Source organism: Liolophura sinensis, chromosome 1 (genome assembly GCF_032854445.1).
Source record: "Liolophura sinensis isolate JHLJ2023 chromosome 1, CUHK_Ljap_v2, whole genome shotgun sequence".
NCBI classification, from domain to species: domain Eukaryota; kingdom Metazoa; phylum Mollusca; class Polyplacophora; order Chitonida; family Chitonidae; genus Liolophura; species Liolophura sinensis.
Genome location: NC_088295.1, coordinates 36,072,373 through 36,091,721, shown reverse-complemented (window position 1 = coordinate 36,091,721; position 19,349 = coordinate 36,072,373). Strand labels below are relative to the sequence as shown.

Below are 19,349 nucleotides of genomic sequence, written 5' to 3'. Positions count from 1 at the left end.
GCATTGCTGTCTTTTATTTTAATGGTTTTTTTTGGGGGGGGGGGAGTTGTACATATGCAGCTTTCATTCCTAATTACTTCGAAGGTAAACAAATTGTGTAGAACTGCCAGGGAGGGGCAACAAGGAAGCCGCAATCTATTTAAGGCAAATTTACTCCATGACATATGAGCCACAAGAGGAAAAGAAAACAAAGAGAAAAGGCAGAACTGAACACGATCCACAACGGAGAGAATGGCGATGTGGAAAATAAGTCGTGCACGTTAACAGTACAATGTTCAGAAACATTAATCCAGGAAAGCCAACGGTCCATCGTCCAGAAGAGCTTACCGTTCAACACAGAGGAAACCGTTCAACAGACAGAAAAACAACATCCACACAAGTTATAACGATACAGAGTCCAGAAAAGATAATTATATGTGCAGTGTCCAGAAAAGTTAACTGTTAAACCTGAAATTAAATTAACATCGGACGAAACAGCAGACAAGAATGTGAAAATGATAGAATCATTGATTGCAATTTCACGTGTTATAGTTGTCTACGGTTCTTTCAGATTTTATTAGTTGGTTCAGCTAAATACAAAAATGAGCTTGACATTTGACCCCCAGCTAAACGCCGGCAGCCAATGTTTTTCGAAAATGCCAATAAACTGAGTTAATAGAGGAAATCCGTCATTTGTGTAAACTGTTCGCCCGACGAGTTCAGATGAAAATGAGGCAGCACATAGACTCCCACAATGCAACGTTCGCTTGTGGATCGCACATGTACTAGCCAAAACAGTATGGCAGACTGAAATACGATCTACCTTTCTACTGATCATGTGACTTCGGGACCGGTAGATCCAGGATCAATCCTTGATCGAGTCACACCTAAGACTTTAAAAGAGGAAGTTGTAACTTCCTCGCTTGGCGTTCAGCATGAAGGGGATAGTGCAACGACTGGTTGACCCGTATCAGTATAATGGCTCGGGCGGGGCGGCTTGCTTGCCTTCGGTAAGTCGTCTCAGTGAGGCAGCACTAAATAAAAGAGCGGTGGAAATCCGTCCTGCAACAAGGAGGCACATTACACGTACATGCACCCTAATGATTCCTTCGTCGTCATATGACTGAAAAATTGTTGAGAACGACGTTAAACCCCAAGCACTCACTCACTCTACTGATCATGTATATAAAATATTAGCAATGCCCAACGATCTGTAAAGCAGAACTGAAGTTACATGTAGAAGACTGAGCAAGTTGCATGATAAGCTGGATGATTACTACGCAATGCAGTGTCTGACACTTGAAATTAATTGAACGCCTACAGTCGTCTAGACAACAGGTGGTGCTACCAGGGGAGTTAAATCAGTAGAATAAGTCAATCCTGGGCCATGTTTCTAAATATAGCAACTTGAGCGATTAGATGTGTTGAAGGGAAACCCCGGGTAAAGGTGGACATTTGATTGTCCACTAAAGGTTAGGTATCTGTGAGTAGTCATCTGGAGGTGGGGCCTCCGTGGCTCAGTCGGTTAGCGCGCTAGCGCAGCGTAATGACCCAGGAGCCTCTCACCAATGCGGTCGCTGTGAGTTCAAGTCCAGCTCATGCTGGCTTTCTCTCCGGCCGTAAGTGGGAAGGTCTTCCAGCAACCTGCGGATGGTCGTGGGTTTCCCCCGGGCTGTGCCCGGTTTCCACCCACCATAATGCTGGTCGCCGTCGTATAAGTGAAATATTCTTGAGTACGGCGTAAAACACCAATCAAAAAAAAAAAAAAAATCATCTGGAGGTCTTAACAATGTGTAGGTCTAGATGACGTTTAAAAAAATGCACAAATTTTGGCAGTCGGCAGTATGTCCCTATAAAGCTAGTCATTTAATGCATTTAATGCATTCGGTTTATATGCTTTTCTGTGTGGTCGACCTGTGTTTGGTTTGGGTATAAATGTATTGTGCTTACAAATATATTTGCATGTCATGAGTAATGCACCATAAACAAATTACAATGTTATACTAAAATAAATGATTATGGTATTTTTATTTTCAAGTTGATTTAATGATTTCATTACCGTGACGGAATAACTTTTAGCAGAATAAAATTGTGATTCGATCACGCATGTGTGTTTAATTTTTAAGATTTGTGAAAATGTATTTTTATTGTACCAAACAAAGGATACGTTGACTTGCTAAGTAGAAGAATATAGGAAAATTTTGGTTAACTATTGAGTGAAATATTAAAGCAAATACAAATCAAAAAATGTCGAAGTTATTCCGTCGTTATTAGGCCTACATCTCGTTTATACTCGCAGATATACCGGTAAAGAAGAGAACACACGCATAACATGTCTGGTTTCAGTACATGTGATATGTTAAATGCGAAATGTCTTTACATAGACGATCCGTGCATGTGGAATTATTGTTAAAAGTAATCATGGATTTGACGTTTGCTTGCAACTTATTTACGACATTACGTAGAACATGCAATTTATTGATTGTCTTGGGTAATTCTGATGAGTTTGCCGTAAAGTTATTGATTCGGCGAGCTGTAAGATATTATTTGACTTAACTGGTTCTAACTACTGCTTATGGCAAACTAATTTCTACACGGCATGTTGATTTGAAATAAAGTAAAATACAGTAAAATTAATGGATAGTCAAATTTTATCGCGATTTTATATGGTATTTCAACTTCTAATTCCTTTGTGGCATACCAGTACAAATGAACACATTGTTAAGCCATAGAAAGACAACTCTAACTTATTATTGTCGTTCGAATAGTGAATACAAGGTTATCTTCTCTTGCCACTCTCCCCGATTAGGGTTTTGCAAAAAACCGACTCAAGGAGAAGATGGCTCGTACATTTGTTAAAAATTAAACATTCAACGTTTTTATCGAAATCTCTCATTTTGCACCAATTCGATAAATACAAACCATGTATACGCCTCTGATACAATTTACACACATTTATATACAAAGCTATCGTTTGATGATATGCTGGTAATGACGTCATTACCCTCGCACCGACAAATTTTGAGGCGGCCATTTTTCTGACCAGTGCAAACCGGACGGTGAAAAATTTCTTCTATTTAATGTGGGAATTCGAAGTTTAATAGGATCGTGCAAGATATAGAGTAGTGTAACAACAAGCAAACCCTGTGATCATCTCAAAACATCTTCAAAATGTTTGAAGACAGATCTGCGGCGAAGGAGTTAGATCAATGGATCGAACAGCTCAACGAGTGCAAACAACTGTCAGAAAATCAAGTCAAAACACTATGCGAAAAGGTATTCGATTTGTTTGGTGCACCAGATATGCGCCTTTTAGCTGTTATAATCCTGCCAATTGTTTTCAGTTTGTGTATTTTCATGAAATGTTTGTGTGACCCGCTGACAATATATAGAATTTCCCCTCAGTTTTCAGCACATGAGGAAGAAAGTTGCCGCCAACAAAATCAATTTCATGAATTGCCGGTGGCCTAATTGTAATGCTGAATTAAATTTGGTTTCTTGCTATGCTCATGACGAATGTAGCAGCGAAAGGTACTATGTCCAGCTTTCCCAAGGTTTGCTTATATTTTTGGCATAGACATAGCTATATATGTCACTAGATGGAGGACAGTACTCTACTTGTAGCAGACATTGTCTTGATTGATCTACTCTTTTACCATGTGTGTAATGTTTACTTGCATATCTGCCAAGCTGAGACTATGTATACATACTCATTGATCACAGAACCAAACTGTTTTCATTTGCTGCGAATGTTACCAAAACAAATTATCATGTATATGGTAGCAAGGCTCCACAATGGATCATCATTAAGTGTTGCTACAGTTGTTCTCTTTTCAGCTGTCTACTCCTTGTTGAGCGCACACATCTCGATATAGGAAACAGAAATGTCTCTTTTCACCAGATATGTTGCACTGCTGGTTTCACTATGTAGTTCTTTCAGGGACAAGTAAAGTTTAACAGCCAATTTAAAATATTATGTGACTGGACTCATGTAAGTCCTGTTTCATATCTGAATAAAGTGGACTTGTTGTCGGACAGCCAAAATTCTCTATACCGGTACTATCTCACTGAATTAGCATATTTTCGATGCCTTGAGAAGGAGTAGACTGCTGAAAAGTGAACAACAGAACAATAATATTATCATTGTTTTACCCATCTCCACAGATAACCAGTCAGTTTTATGAATTCTTGTTTGTCACAGTTGTATATGTTGCTGATGTTGCAGGCTTCTCACTGTGCTATACTCTCTGTTACCATTAAGGGAAATCCCACCGACAAGCCCACATTTTCATTTTATTTTCATTTTCTGAAAACTATTGGGTTCTTTCTTTATCCCAGACTCTTCTGCACAGCTACTGCAAAAGAGCTCATTTTAGGCAAGGTACCAAACTAAAATACAACTCTTCTTCATGTAAAATATCCTTCAACTCATTTGGTCGCTCTTTGCATTGTATCTCTTGTGCTTGCACCACTTGAGTTACATATTTACGACTAAGATCAGTATCATTTAATTTCATGCTCTAAAATTACTTAAACATTACCTGGACCTAATATCTGTTAAAATGGCAAGTATGTGAACATGTACACCCCTGGTAGATTCCTGCTTCATACCTCATGCAGTAAGCAATTTTTGGTGACCTACATGCAGAGCATGTTTCATAAATTTTTTTTGTCACTCCTACATGCACTCACTGAACAAGTTTACCAGGAATTTCATTACTGGTAGCTGATCCATGTGCTGAAATCATCAGTTTTACTGGTCATTCATTGGATCACACAGATACCACTTGAAAATTATTGAGAAGTACTTGATATGTTGTAAAACAAAAATACACTAAATGACACATAAATTCCATGTTTTTTTTGTACTCTGTATTTAGTTTATGGCATGTTCTAAACCCATATGAAGAAAAATGAGCTCATGAGTAATCATCTTAGGGGCTAAAAGTGACTGTAAACGTAAAACTTCATCAGCTCGACAGTTTATAAGCTAGACCAGTGACATTGAGTTTGAAACCTGTCAAAACATCAAGGGCCTGGGTGCATACAAGTAGTACATAGGTTCTCTGATCCGAAGATATGCTTAAATGGCCATTCGAATATACCCCAAAATATATTCAACACTCTCAATTTTTTTTCTTATCTGTATCATTAATTCAAAAACACTGTGTACGTTTGCAATCACCATGTGCATTGATGGACACTTTTATGAGGTGGTGAATAATGATTGTTGCATTTTGGGGCTAACATGTAATGGTCCACCATTACTTTAAGTTGTTAAGCAGGTCTTCTGAAGTCCTAGCATATCATCCAAGAAATCCATCGATAGAGTTCTCTTTTTTCGACTGTCATGCAAAAAACTTTTCACTAACAAGTAAATTTGTTGAATTTGAGAAGTACTTGCTGAAATGGGACTCCTCGGCTACAATTTATGTGTCATAATGATGCTGATGTATGTGTTTATTTATTTTTAGTTTAAAGTTACTGTTTTTGTTTAGAACTTGACAGATTTTCATATGCTGCTTATGAGCTTGTAATTGATAATCGTTTACCTTGTACTGTTGTTTGAAGGTTGTCATTAAGGCATTCCAAGCTTTCTAATTGCATAAATTTTAACTGCCTAAAATTTCATTTGGGTGGGCATACCTGCATTACCTGTCATGTTTAATTGAGTGAACACTGAATAGCTGGTTTTGAAATATGTATGGCAAATGCTGTTGCCATGGATATCCTGAACTAGGGCAGTTATTTTGAAAACCTTTTACTTTAGCAGTAGATAACGCGTCAGGTGCAATGTGAAGTGCCATGTGCAAAACATATTGGAGCTCACTGGTTTTTACTAACTAAAGAGTGTCAGTGTTTGGAAGAGTTGGTACTATTACCTGCGCTGGAGATCTGTAAACCAGAATCTACCCAACCTCTGGTTGATATGTGTAGTTAAAGACAATATTACTGCCATACCATGTATCAGTATTGGAATCGTGAGAATTTAGACTTAAATCATCTGGCAGCAAGCAGAGGCTTCTTTAATACTGGTTTAAGTTTAATAAACTACACAAAAGTACATGAAGATATAATTAAACAGGAATTTGTTTCACTTCAAGAAAACATTCCTGTGGTAGCCTAATGCTTTTAAATAGTGGTTTTCTCCATTTTTAATTTATAGTTGTAATCTGATGACAACACATATATGAGTTTCATAGTTACAATTTTTGCTTTGAAAAATGTGAAAATTTTATAGTCTGATACATGTGGTCTCCTTGGTGATGTTTATCTATATTTCTGTAGATAATTGTCGTGGAAAAGTAAAGGTTTCTTGGCTGAAGGTTCATCCAGGTTCCAGAATTACGGTTTTTTCATGATAATAATGTGTGAATTGGAAAATGTGTATGTTTTTTCTCTCTTAGCTCAGCAAACATGTCTCAAGGAATTTGTAGTTGCTTTTGATGCATATAGTGTACCTGAGCATCATGATGCCGTTACTTTTAGTCTTTGAACTGGTGACTAAAGTCTGTTGAGATAACCATTGACGCATGGCTATTTAAAGTTACTGTTAGAGGCTTGTCCTTGTGTGACAAGTTTGTCCTGACCTTATCTAGGGCATTGACGATGGTATACTTGGTGACCCATAATATTTATCTGTGTGAGTCAACATCTTAGGAGTTCTGTGTAAGGATTAAGGTAATCTTGATTCCTAGGCTAAGTATATAAAGGATAATAGACAATAAGTAAAAGAAAGCAGCACAAATTGGGCTGCTACAATAGTTGTACCTTACTTCTTATTAGTTCAGTTTACCTATTTAGTCACACAGGACTTGTTTGGACAGGTCCAGGAAGGTGAATATCTTGTTCTTTATCATGGTGGAGTGAAGTAGGTTATTACAAGGACACGAACTGGTGGTGACAGATGTATTTAATGTATTTGTTCTTTATTTATCATAGTAGTAGTAAAAGAAATGATTCTTCCATGTGGACTATGAGTGTCCTAGTCATCATTAATCCCCAAAATCCATCCCATTTTTGAAAGTTGGATTTTGTGTCAGAAATGCATGAAAAAGCCCTGTTCCTCAGTAGTTGCTTAATAATAATGAATACTAGAAAACTTTAGTTAAGAACACGTCTCATGTCAGTCCTGACTTGGATGTGGTTCATTAGTAAGGTGTGCCGACTCACAGTGAAGCCAATGTGCCCACGCAAGGTGCTGTTGCCCTTTAGGACCTGTAATTATTCATTCATCTATCTATTACTAGCTGAAATGACTGTAGTTTGTTATGCTGGTATCCTTTTCTTTTGCTTTCAGGCCAAAGAAATCCTATCTAAAGAATCCAATGTACAGGAAGTGAAATGTCCAGTGACAGTATGTGGAGACGTCCATGGCCAGTTCCATGACTTAATGGAGCTATTTAGGATAGGTGGCAAGTCGCCTGATACAAATTACCTCTTTATGGGGGATTATGTAGACAGAGGCTATTATTCAGTAGAAACAGTCACTCTTTTAGTAGCTTTAAAGGTGAGTGTTACAGTCAAAATAATGTTGCACCTTTTCCTGCAGTTTATTTACTACAGCCTTGATCCTCATTTTTCTATAGTTTTGTTTAATCAGAACTTCGTTATATAATTTTGTTGACTTCGGTAGATTCCACTTAAATCACCAAAACAGAGGAGAAATATCTCCAAATTATCAGAAATATATTTGTGAAATTTTTCTGTAATGGTCAGTAAAGTTGTCTGTAAAGGCATTTTACTTGAAAATACTGTGTAGTGTATATTGAAAATCCAGTATATCTGGAATTTGTATTAATGCATTTACGTCTGGACAAATTTTCTTAATACTTGAATTAATTAAACAAGTTATTTCAATGTTACTACATGTCACTCCCTGCAGGGTAGTCAAACAGTATAAAATGTTTCTTCCAGTTTTGTTTTTGAAGATATTGAATACACATATCTCTATGTATGGTTAACAGATACAGAATTGTTACACAGTATACAGTTACTCATCTCATCAGGATCACTGCTACTGTTCTCCTCATTAATGTTACATTGTCAATTCTTGGTGAAGATTACGTGGTAGACAGGACTCTTGTGGACAAAATATTGATACTTTAATAACCATTTTGATGAAAAGTGAAAGAAAGTGAAAAAGTGTGTGCAGAGAAAATGACTCTCCCCCTCTTGCATTGCAGGTCCGCTTTAAAGATAGGATAACAATTCTGAGAGGTAACCATGAGAGCCGGCAGATCACACAAGTGTATGGTTTTTATGATGAATGTCTGCGCAAATATGGAAATGCTAATGTCTGGAAATATTTCACAGATTTATTTGACTACCTTCCTCTAACAGCTTTAGTTGATGGACAGGTAGGAAAACCACTTTTAAATCGTATAATGTATTGTCACATGATCTTGTGTACTATGTGCTGTAAATTTGAGCATATTTTAGAGTAAAATCTGTTAATGGTGATTACAGAATGTAATGGAAAATTAAGTGGCTCTATGTGATTTCAGCTTCGAATCACTGTCATAACCTTTTAGCCTTTGGCCAGTGAAATCATGTTCAAATCCAGGTATTAGCTGAAAAGGTGTGAGTTAAAAACAGGAGTTTTGTTGGGTTTGATTGTTTGTATGGAATGTTCTGTTTTGATTAATATGATAATCATGTTGACAACTGCTCTTTCCTTTCAGATTTTCTGCTTACACGGTGGCTTGTCACCATCTATTGACACCCTAGATCACATCCGCGCCCTAGACAGAATACAGGAGGTGCCTCATGAGGTCTGAATTCATTATTTACTTGTCACATTGTTTAGCTCATTCTTGTGGTTGTATTTTCGTTAATATACAAAGTAAAGTATTGTTTGTATAGCATATATCAACCAATATGGTGGCATATTATACCACCGATTACACTCACCACTAAATATAGGCTCAATCTTTTCAACAAAACGCTTTCCATTTTAGTTTCATTGGTTCACTACTGAATATGTATTATTGGTGAACCTATCTCTTGTCATGGCCATGCTGAATATTTCAAAAAACTTTGTTGAAGTGCAGTGTGATATTTTGCTTTCCATGGCTTACGGATGCATCTGTGTTACAGGGCCCTATGTGTGACCTGCTCTGGTCTGACCCTGATGATAGGGGTGGATGGGGAATCTCCCCTCGTGGAGCAGGTTATACCTTTGGACAAGACATCTCTGAGACCTTTAACCATAGTAATGGACTTACCCTAGTCTCCAGAGCCCACCAGCTTGTCATGGAGGTAGGTGACATGTAGAATTGGCTCCCAGAAATATGTATTGTTTTATACACAAAGAACGGTTTCTCACAGCTGCCTGCAAATCTAGTCTTGCTTTTAACACGAGAATTGGCAACATGGTTGTTGCCTCTCTTGGCACTCAACATGGGGAAGGCCAAGTAGTGGTTGTAGTGGTCAGCATACTGTGAGCGAGTTGGGTGTCATGTCTGATAACTGCAGCATAGGTTTCCATTTTAGGAAGCACTATAAGCAGGACATCTTGGTGACATTTACCGCTGCAGATGTACACCTTTTTGATGTGACTGATATCATGTTAAGGGCAATATTACCCCAGGCAAGCCAGGGGGTTTACATTCTCAATACTGGTGGACTTGTTGGTTCATAAGACACAGATGATTTGTGCATGGACAGCTAGACCCACATAGGGTGTTAAGCAATTTCAGGAATGTATTTGGTACATTGTCTGGACCTCTGTGGCCGAGCGGGGCCACACCAGCACGGCGCAATGACCCAGGAGCCTCCCACCAATGTGGTTGCTGAGAGATCAAGTTCGGTCCACGCTGGTTTCCTCTCAAGCTGTATGTGGGAAGTCACCAACCTGCAGATGGTTGTGGGTTTTCCTCCCTCTAAAATACTGGGCGCCATCACATAAGTTAAATAATTTTTGAGTAAAGCATATAACACCAATGAAACAAGTGAATAAATTGATACATTGTCAGTGACTATTGTCTGGAATAATTGTCTAATTAGGTTGATCAATGTTTAAAGTATTGTAATGGTTTCAAGATTGGAATTCATTGGTTTTTTTGCTCATTTTTCTGTGTTGATTGCTGCTATGGCTTTTTCTTTTTATAAGAAAGCAGAGTGACCATTGTATTTGTATATATCTGTGGCTTATGCATCTTTTCTTACATTTGACGAGATGCTTTGTTATCTTCTTCAGGGTTACAACTGGTGCCATGATCGTAATGTTGTTACAATATTTAGTGCTCCTAACTATTGCTACCGTTGTGGAAATCAAGCCGCCATTATGGAATTGGATGATGCACTCAAATACTCCTTGTAAGTTACACCCTCTGTTCATTAGGGATATTTTCATTAGAGCTTATTGAAATGTGTCTGTAAAACAATTATTGTATCGGTAAAGCATTTACTAACATTAAATAATGTAGAAATGAATTTAAAAAAGTTGAAATTTGAGTTAATTTTCAGTTCTGGGGCAAATTTGCTACCTTGTAATGACGGCAGATTATTACATTTTGCAATCAGTACGGGAATTTATGAAACTGATGTCCAATGAGAATTACACACACAGAAGCACAGACTTCATACAACCTCCACTGACCCTTACTGACGTGCACTTGTTTTGACAGTGTTCATACCTGACACCTACGCCACTTACCTAGCTCATAATAACTGTCAGGCAGGAAACAGAAAGCAGATGAACCTTAGCTCCTAAGGGCATTTTTACGCTTCAAAAAGAATTCTGAGAAGCTGATTGTACACCTACATGTACGTCTTAGGATGTGTTAAAATTAAATAAAGATAACAAACACCAAATTCCATAATTCCTTTAAGAGATATAATAAAGTAACTGGTGGTCTTGGTGCCCAGTGTATCTTCATTGAGGTTATAAAGGCTTGTCATGCCTGTGTTACAGTAAGTTGTTCCACGTCTCGTATTCACCTGTAAGTGAGTGCTGTACTGGGTTTTGTAAGAGTTTTTTGTATGTTTTCAGCCTGCAGTTTGACCCGGCCCCAAGACGAGGAGAGCCTCATGTGACACGCAGAACGCCAGACTACTTCCTGTAAAGAGGAGAGTGAGGGGTTGAGGGGCTCCACCCTTGCTTCCATATGTGTGTGATGTGGGGCAGGCTGGGAACCAGGCACAGCTGTGTACAGCACAGCCATTCACCACTGGCCCTTCATCAGTAGACAATTGGTGACCTTAGATGTCCCAAGCTGACACTTTATATTAATCTCTACATCCAGTCTTAACCTCTCCCCACCAGCAGGAGGAGCCTGTTTTCTAGTACGGCAACAACTCTTGATCTGAATCAGGTCTTTGAAACAGCCAGTGTGTTATTTTCTGTTATTTACTATATTGGAACAAATTATCGCTGAAATGGAAAAAAACAAAGTTGGCGGTTATGATTATCCCTCCACACCTTTTGATAATTCCTGGTGCTTTGGTGCAATGTTTTCTGGGAAAGCTAAGCTGGGTTTGTAGATGAGGCAAACCTAGCCACAACTATTACAATCATAAATGCTTGGATATGAATTTGGGTTCACAAATATCATAGATAACTAGTTCGGAGGTGTGCTTATCATGGGATTATATTTTGTTTAAATGGTTGTGTGATGTGTCTTCTGGTCAGTGCTAGCACTTGGTCAGCTGCAGTATATTGCCTGTATTACAAATCTGATGGTGGAAATAAATTTTAGTTCTTCACTATTTGTCTTTTATGAATTTCCAGGCCAACTGCTTTAGATGTACCTGATTAAATATATACAATGGTTAGTGTATGAAGCTGTTGATACACTGGGGATTTCTGTGCTTTTTATTCTGGTACCATTGGAAACAAAAGTGGTTGGTTGTGCTCCTGTGACAACTTACTACTCAGTCAAACAAGACGTTAAATAAGATAAAAATTAAATGTTAATGGATATAATTATTCCATGGTTGAGTTCATGGCTCAATTTGGGGGATGATTGATATTAATCATCTAGAACTGGTCGTGTTGTTTTGTGAACCAGCATGCTATAGGTTATTATACGGCCAATCACAGCAGAATAGATGTAAATATTTGTACGCCAAACGTACAATAATCTACACCGTTTTCCGGAAATAATTACCATCAATTTAAATCACTGTAGAGTACAGGAATTTTTCTACAAAAGAGACAACAGCTTGTATGATTTGTAGAAATGCATCCTCTTGCTTTTCCCTTGCTTTCTCTTTAGTAAGACTTATGTGAATTTATGTACTTTTGTATATTTTATATATGTGTGATCGACCAAGTGATTGGTGGGTCTTTGAGAGGACAGGAAAACAAGACATTTTGTCCATGTGAAATTTGTTGATGTAAAAGTTGAATTAAATTTCTGTCCCTTGGATAAGAAGTGCTTTTGAGTAATGTCATGTGTAATGACATAAGGTTGATGGAATGAATGAATACTAATCCTGTTAAAAGTGTTGGGTCACTTAAGCATGTTATAATGTGACAGTGGACTAGGGTAGGGTTTGGTGTTGTAGTCAGGTCTCCAGTCAGGGATTAATAAAGCCTAACTCAGTTGTGAAGAGTCCCCTTCCCATACAGCAGTTGTTCCGTATGGTGACATATGTTGCTGTACTAGGGTAAGGTTATTGATATGAGGCTGTTGTGCCAAGGTCAGGTTACCATGAAGTACTTGAAATAAGGAGTCACAAAGATCGGCACAATGCTGCGACTAATTTCCTAGAAAGATTCTGTCAAAGCAATCCATAATTTCTATAACACCATTGTAAAAATAATTTTGCTCAGACAGAAAGAAGGTATTGAAATTCAGTCGTTCTCTCAACAGTATTTATTTCAGTTCAACCTTTTTTTCCTCTGAAGTCAGATGCAGATTTTTATTGTTTAAAGCCATGTTAAATCACTTTCCATTTCTTTTCTTTCTTTTTTTTTTTTGGATAAATGGAAATACAACACAATTGTCATTTATGGCTCAACTATATTTACTAACTTGAGTTATGGAGAAATAAATTGGTCGTTTGGCTGATAACATTGTCTTGTTAAATTGTCCATTCTGTTTGCAGAATTATTGTGCGTCTTTAAGAATCGCTTAAATGCAGTCGCTGTGAGTTCAAGTCCAGCTCATGCTGACTTCTCCGGCCGTACGTTGGTTTCCCCTGGGCTCTGCCTAGTTTCCTCCCACAATAAAACTGGCTGCCGTCGTATAAGTGAAATATCCTTGAGTACGGCGTAAAACTCCAATCAGAATAAAAGAAGATATAAATCTTGGTTTGACATCGGTGAAAGAGTCCTAAAAAAACACAAGCTGTGAATCTTGATACACAGACACCTTCCAAGTGTTTCTACAGAAAGTTTGCATCATTCAAGAAATACTTGTGGACTGAGGTGTAAAGTAGGCCTGTGACAACTAAATAGTCCCAGAATAGGCTAAACAGTTGTATATGACCTACGTGTGTGTAGGGCATGCTGTGGGATATGTACGAAATGATTAAAGCAGAGACAGCTACACGTATTGTCAGAAGTAGTTTCGGCACGAGAAGTGACCTGTTATGAAGCAAGTCTTTCAGACTTAAGACAATTTCTGAATAAAACAAAGATAAAATCTTTGAACATCTAACGTAATAAAAATTGGTCGCCTTTGCAGGTAAATAAAGGCATGCGCGTTGGTACCGAGACAAAATGCTGTTTTGTTTGGTTAGGGTTACTTCCCTTGGTTTGACGTAAAGATGGCAGCATCGATGTTGTTGAGGACGATTTCTCGTCTGCCGTATTCGGCTGCCAGCACTAGATTATTTAGTTCTTCAAGTTGTGTGTGTCAGCCAGGATCAAATATCTACAAGCCAACCCACACTGGACAGGTAAAACCATGGACAACACTTATAAAACCAAAGTACCAAAACTGTTACGAAGAACACAACAACAACAACGCTTATTTCGATCCTTGGGAGTTGGATACAAGTTACTTTAGCTCTGACGGATAACGGCCGCGATACCAACAGTGCTACCTGTCATATAACCGTATCTGCTTTACGAGCTGTCCGTCACTCATCGATGTTGAGGCGGATAGAAAGTGTGTCCGCACTCGTAGTTGACCGAAATGCTCATCTCGGCCAAATGTCCTCACTCCGATCCCGTGTAAATCCAATAGAGCCGAAAACTACATGGCCATCGCGGCAAGGCACTTAACACAACGGTTGATCACATGTTGATCTCTGACACCTTGGTAGCCCGAAAGAATCCAACTCCTTTTCTTATACTGGCTTAGCGTCATTAGAGTCTCGACGCTTACAGTGTTAATTTCGTACTCAGCGAAGGTCCAGGCCTATTCTCTTTGTTATCGAACAAGTCTTGTGCAAATAAAAGACACCAACCTAAAGACCTGCTTTCCGTGCCCATTGCAATGCCATCATATGTACTAACTCAATTCAGAAATTTAGAATATATTTATTATAGCCATGAAGCCATGGAATACGCTCCTCGCAGAATGCCGCCATGTTAAGCAGCTACGCGCATGTCGTACTTCATTGTGGAGCAGTGGGAAGATGGCAGCATTCGCTGAGGAGCGTATACAGTGGTAGCCTCTGAGGCTGCAATAAATCTACACTACATCGAGTAGGGACGTATGGTGGCAATGCGGTGGAGCTGACGTTTTTTACTCTAAGTAAGTGCACATGATGGGATCCTTTTCAAGGCAGTTCACGTTAAGCCGGGCTCCCACTGTGAGGCGCGGTATCATACAGTGAACATCGAAGACCACATAACTGCGGGAGAGTAAAAAGTCACAGTGGGTATTTCTGGCTGGCCTGAAAGGGCGAGTTATTTCTCCCTGCATATATTCAACAGATGTGTATTTAATGTAGCAACTACTGTAAAGTAATGTGTTTTACATATGGTAGTCTTTCCCCCTGCTTCCTCTGAAACGCCTATTGGGCATATAACCATGAGCCTGCTAGCCTAGTCTGTCATTTTCCTCCCAGAATACCGGCTTGCTTGCGATAAACCTGGTATGCAGAAATTGCTCAACATACCTGCTTGGCCCATTCGGGAGTACAGGTCGTAACTTGTCTTTCAAGTAGTTAAAAGGTAATCGTAATCCAAGAATTCGCATGGCTAACAACCGTAAAGAGAAATCCCACTTATAAGCTTGCATTTTTAGGTTACATCCTTTTTTCTGAAAGATTTCACACTTTTTTTTTCATTCCCCAGACTCTTCTGCATAAAAGAGTACATCCTAGGCATAATACCAGACTAAAATACAACTCTTATAGGTGGTAATGGAGCAAAATATTTCAGAACACGTTTGATCATGTTTCACGTTGTAACTCTTACGACTGCACCACTTGAATAAAAGGTACATGTTCAGAATTTTGGACCATACCCTCTGGGAACTACATGTGTCGGACTGCACTTGATGTTCTATATGTGCAGTGTTTAATGCTTGTTCAAAGTGTACAATGCCAGTGTGTACAATGTTCAGGGAAAAATTTGTTCCCACATGAAACATGGCATAAAGGGGTTGGATAGAAAATCGTATACCTTGTTTCATCAACAAAGTTGACAGCTACTTGATTGGTTTATGACAGTTGAATAATAATAATGATAATAAATCTGCCGGTCAAAAGCTACACATGTGCCAACTACATGTACTTTCTTTTGCCACACCAATTTTTCATCTGCACTAGACTAGCCCTAGATATCTTGAAGATGCCTGTATCATTTCCATGTAATTGTTACACAAAGATAATTGAAAGATGTTGCTTTTGAAGTTTTTGAGTGTTCTGTGTTGTGTGTGTAGCCAGGATTTAGCTGCCTTCATGTTGACTTGCGCATGTTACACACCTTTTTTCGTGTTTTTCGACTTTGCATTTATGGGATAGAGAGAATTTCTAACTCATGATTCTTTAATATCAAGTTTTAATAGTAAATTATCAATATGAGTCAAAAACTTAACCTAATATCTTACTAAAAACTTAGTATTAAATACCACGGTTAAGTTAATAAATAAAATTCTTTTTTCGCTGTAGGTTTGGGAGGCAGATGATTATAGACAAGCAAGGTTTGTGGGCAAAGATAAACTGGTAAGTATTTACCTTAATTCAGGTTTTTTTCATGTTTGCAAGGTGTTTATTCAAGCATATTCTGAAGGCATTGTTCTGTGTAGACTGATAAAGTCATACTTTTTGTGAAGCCTTAAAATTAGTCAACCCAACAGTAGTTTTGTCTGCAAGATCATATTAAAAATATTCATAAAAGGTGCTCTTTCATATGCGAAAAGGTTGGGCAATTAGGGTAGGCCTGCATTGTTTACTGATACATCATCTAGTTCTATATAATACATGGGGCCTCTGTGGCCAAGGTGGTTAGTTTGACAGCATGGCGCAGTGACCCAGGAGCCATTCTCCACTGTGATCAGTATGAGTTTGGCGTAACCCACCAGTCAAATAAATAAATAAATAAATTTATAAATTAATACATAATACAACTTTACAAAAATGTATGCATATAGGATGAGGATATTTGCCTCATCACCTTAAATGTGATACAGGAGTAAAGCAAAATGAGTGAAGTCACAGTCAATGGCTGTTGATTCTCTTGTCAGGACGAACCACCTCTGATCCAATGAAAACGTCTGTTTGAGTTTATTTCATGACAACCATGATTCTGTCACTAACAACCTAGCAACATGCATCATTTTCAAAGCTAGATTTGTAACCAACAGATCAGCATGAATGTAGAATGACACAAGGATTGAACATGTAAATGCTGGTTAAAGACTTGTTTGAAATCTCAAAAATATCATCCATAACCTCCCTCAACATATAAATTGACAAACGGATTTGAGCCCCTCTGAGATAATGCTCTTTGTTCTTTTCATCGGTGAAATAAAGCCGCTAGAGGGGCTTGAGCAAACATAGGTCAGGTGACTTTCTTACAGTCATGCATTTGTGAAAGCTTAAATGAATATTGTTACAATGGTGTTGTAATTCTGGAACAAATTGATGATGTAATGTGTGCTGTATACCATTCCATTAATTATTGCGACGTAGTACAGATTGCTACGTTTGTCTCATTTGCTCCTCTATTTTGAAGACAGAAAATGAAAACGTAGAATTATATTTATGGTGTGTAAACCTATATGTTCCCCTCCTACGAAGTAGATTGCACACCTTTAAATAGGACTAAAGTTTGACGCACTATCAAGGCATTAATAATACCTTGTATAAGTTGACAAGCATCACTGTATCTTTGAATAGATCGTTTTGATATTGTCCTTTGCTTTGGCACCCGAGTTGAGCCATTTACTGATCGGAATTTTTAGCGGCTAATTGATTCATGCCAGTAGTAACTGCGCTTATTACATCACAGGTGAATGAGAGGTTCGCTATAGATCTGATTGCTGAGGATCCCATTGTTGTTGTCAATGGTCGTCACGTGTGGAGTAACAGCGGAGGAGCCCTCGGTCACCCAAAGGTCTACATCAATCTGGTCAGTGCTTGTCAATTCTGTCTGCTATACCATGGCATGTATACAGCTCTGTAAACTTTCTACAGCTCATGGTGCAATATCTGTATTTAGCCTGTGATAGGTAGACTGTGGTTTTATATGAGGTTTGTACATAGTATGAGATTATTAATTCTTTCAGGTCTCTGACTGCAAATCCAACTTTACAATGATCAGTTAGGCAATCATTTAAGAAATAAATTTGGGTAATAATTTAGTTGTATTTTATCAGAGTAGATCAGTATGGAAGGAAGAGCTGTGTGTCAGACATGGTATTTTTTGCTTGGAGCCTGGGATGGTTTGACCAATATTTACAGAGCCACCAATCCTGCAACTTACTGCAGGTGTTTGTTCGTGCCATGATATGTAAATGCCTTGTTCAAGCTTTATAAAAGTCAGAATTCTATTATCACATGTAAATATTTGTGAAAAGACACATCCATTGGTCTTCTTTGAGTTACAGTATTTACACCAGTCAAAATGAACTACATTTGGGAGTGGGCCCTGGTGTAGTGGTCTGAGGTCTTTCAGTTGCAAAGAACACACAAGGTTTAGGTTCAAACCTGGCCTAAAACAAGAAATTTGTAATATTCCTAAGCTATTACTTTTTGATGATAGTAAGCAGTTGCCAAGGCGCTTGTGTGGCTATTTGGGCAGTCATGGTGTGTACATCACATTTGGAGAAATGTTTCAGTAAATTGCTGAGGGTTTCTTCTACCCATAAAACTGACCACCATCAAATAAGTGAAACATTCTTGAGTATTGTTTTAAGCAACAATCAAATAGATAATGAAATAAAATGGATATGTACCTGTGTAAATGATTCAAAACACTTATGAAGGGTTGTCCTTATGGTTGTACAAAGTCTGCTAGGCAGCTGTTGTCAGGCATATACCATGGTTCCCCCTAATTGTCTCTGCGGTTCATCCTTCACTCTTTAAGTAAACTACTGTAATATTTTATGTTTGACAAGTAATCTCCAGGGGGCTGCTTGCACAGAGCGACCATAATTAAGATGATCGTAACTACCATGGCGACGCACATGAAGAACATATGTTGCCATGGTGCTGAACCAACTTTAGCTATGATTGTTTGTGCAAGAGACCCCAGTATGATTCAGGATACCCCCCAAAATGTGGGATTTATAAGGAATCCAGTAGTCACCCTTTTATCCCTCGAATCTGAGGATGATTTTTGCACCTATCGTTTCAGCTGTCATACTGTGTGCATTTGTATGTTTCTGCTAATACCTCTGTGTGCAACTGGTGGTTGGTTTCACAAGATGTAGAGAAATTAGCAGACCGGTTTGAGAACAAGTTTACCAGAAAGTGTTGTAACATGATGCAGTAGGACTTGTGCATGATATCTGTATTTGTATTTTATTTCTGTCTACAGGACAAACCTGAGATTGGAACTTGTGGTTACTCGGGCCGGAAGTTCATCCAGAAGAAGTATTATAATGAGGCCAAGCATGGTCCCTCAATCACATATGAGGAGTATTTAGCTCAGATGCGTGAATAGAGATAACCTTGTGTGTGTGTATGGAATTCTGTAGACTGGTTTTGTTTTGACCTATATATATATATAATAGTTTGTACATGTATGAATATGCAGATAATAAATTCAATCAGGAATACTTGAGCTGTGGTGTTTTCGGGTTTTATTTTAATGAGAGAAGAGAAAATGGCAGTGGGAGTATTTCAGTTGTATCAAAGAGGGGTTCCAATACATCAAACCGTATCTGATACTGAAAGCAACTTCATGACAAATTACGGATTCACTGGACAGGATGGTTTATAACAAAAGGGAATCTTTATATGCCGATCAGTCCTCCTGATTTTGCTTGAAAATACTACCAATATTTAGCATACTGGAA

At 38.3% G+C, this 19,349-nt stretch overlaps 2 protein-coding genes across 2 annotated transcripts; both read left to right on the top strand.

Annotated features, from left to right (window-relative positions):
* The first annotated feature begins 3,000 nt into the window (after positions 1–3,000).
* On the top strand, positions 3,001–11,688 carry LOC135461975 (serine/threonine-protein phosphatase 2A catalytic subunit beta isoform). The gene is made up of 7 exons (XM_064739284.1): positions 3,001–3,255; positions 7,280–7,489; positions 8,166–8,339; positions 8,664–8,753; positions 9,079–9,240; positions 10,181–10,299; positions 10,976–11,688. The coding sequence occupies exons 1-7, from the start codon at positions 3,151–3,153 to the stop codon at positions 11,046–11,048; spliced, it is 933 nt and encodes a 310-aa protein (XP_064595354.1). The 5' UTR covers positions 3,001–3,150; the 3' UTR covers positions 11,049–11,688.
* A 2,009-nt stretch (positions 11,689–13,697) lies between these two features.
* Positions 13,698–19,114, top strand: LOC135461352 (NADH dehydrogenase [ubiquinone] iron-sulfur protein 6, mitochondrial-like). The gene is made up of 4 exons (XM_064738394.1): positions 13,698–13,830; positions 15,997–16,050; positions 17,339–17,458; positions 18,869–19,114. The coding sequence occupies exons 1-4, from the start codon at positions 13,699–13,701 to the stop codon at positions 18,992–18,994; spliced, it is 432 nt and encodes a 143-aa protein (XP_064594464.1). The 5' UTR covers position 13,698; the 3' UTR covers positions 18,995–19,114.
* The last annotated feature ends 235 nt before the right edge of the window (positions 19,115–19,349 follow it).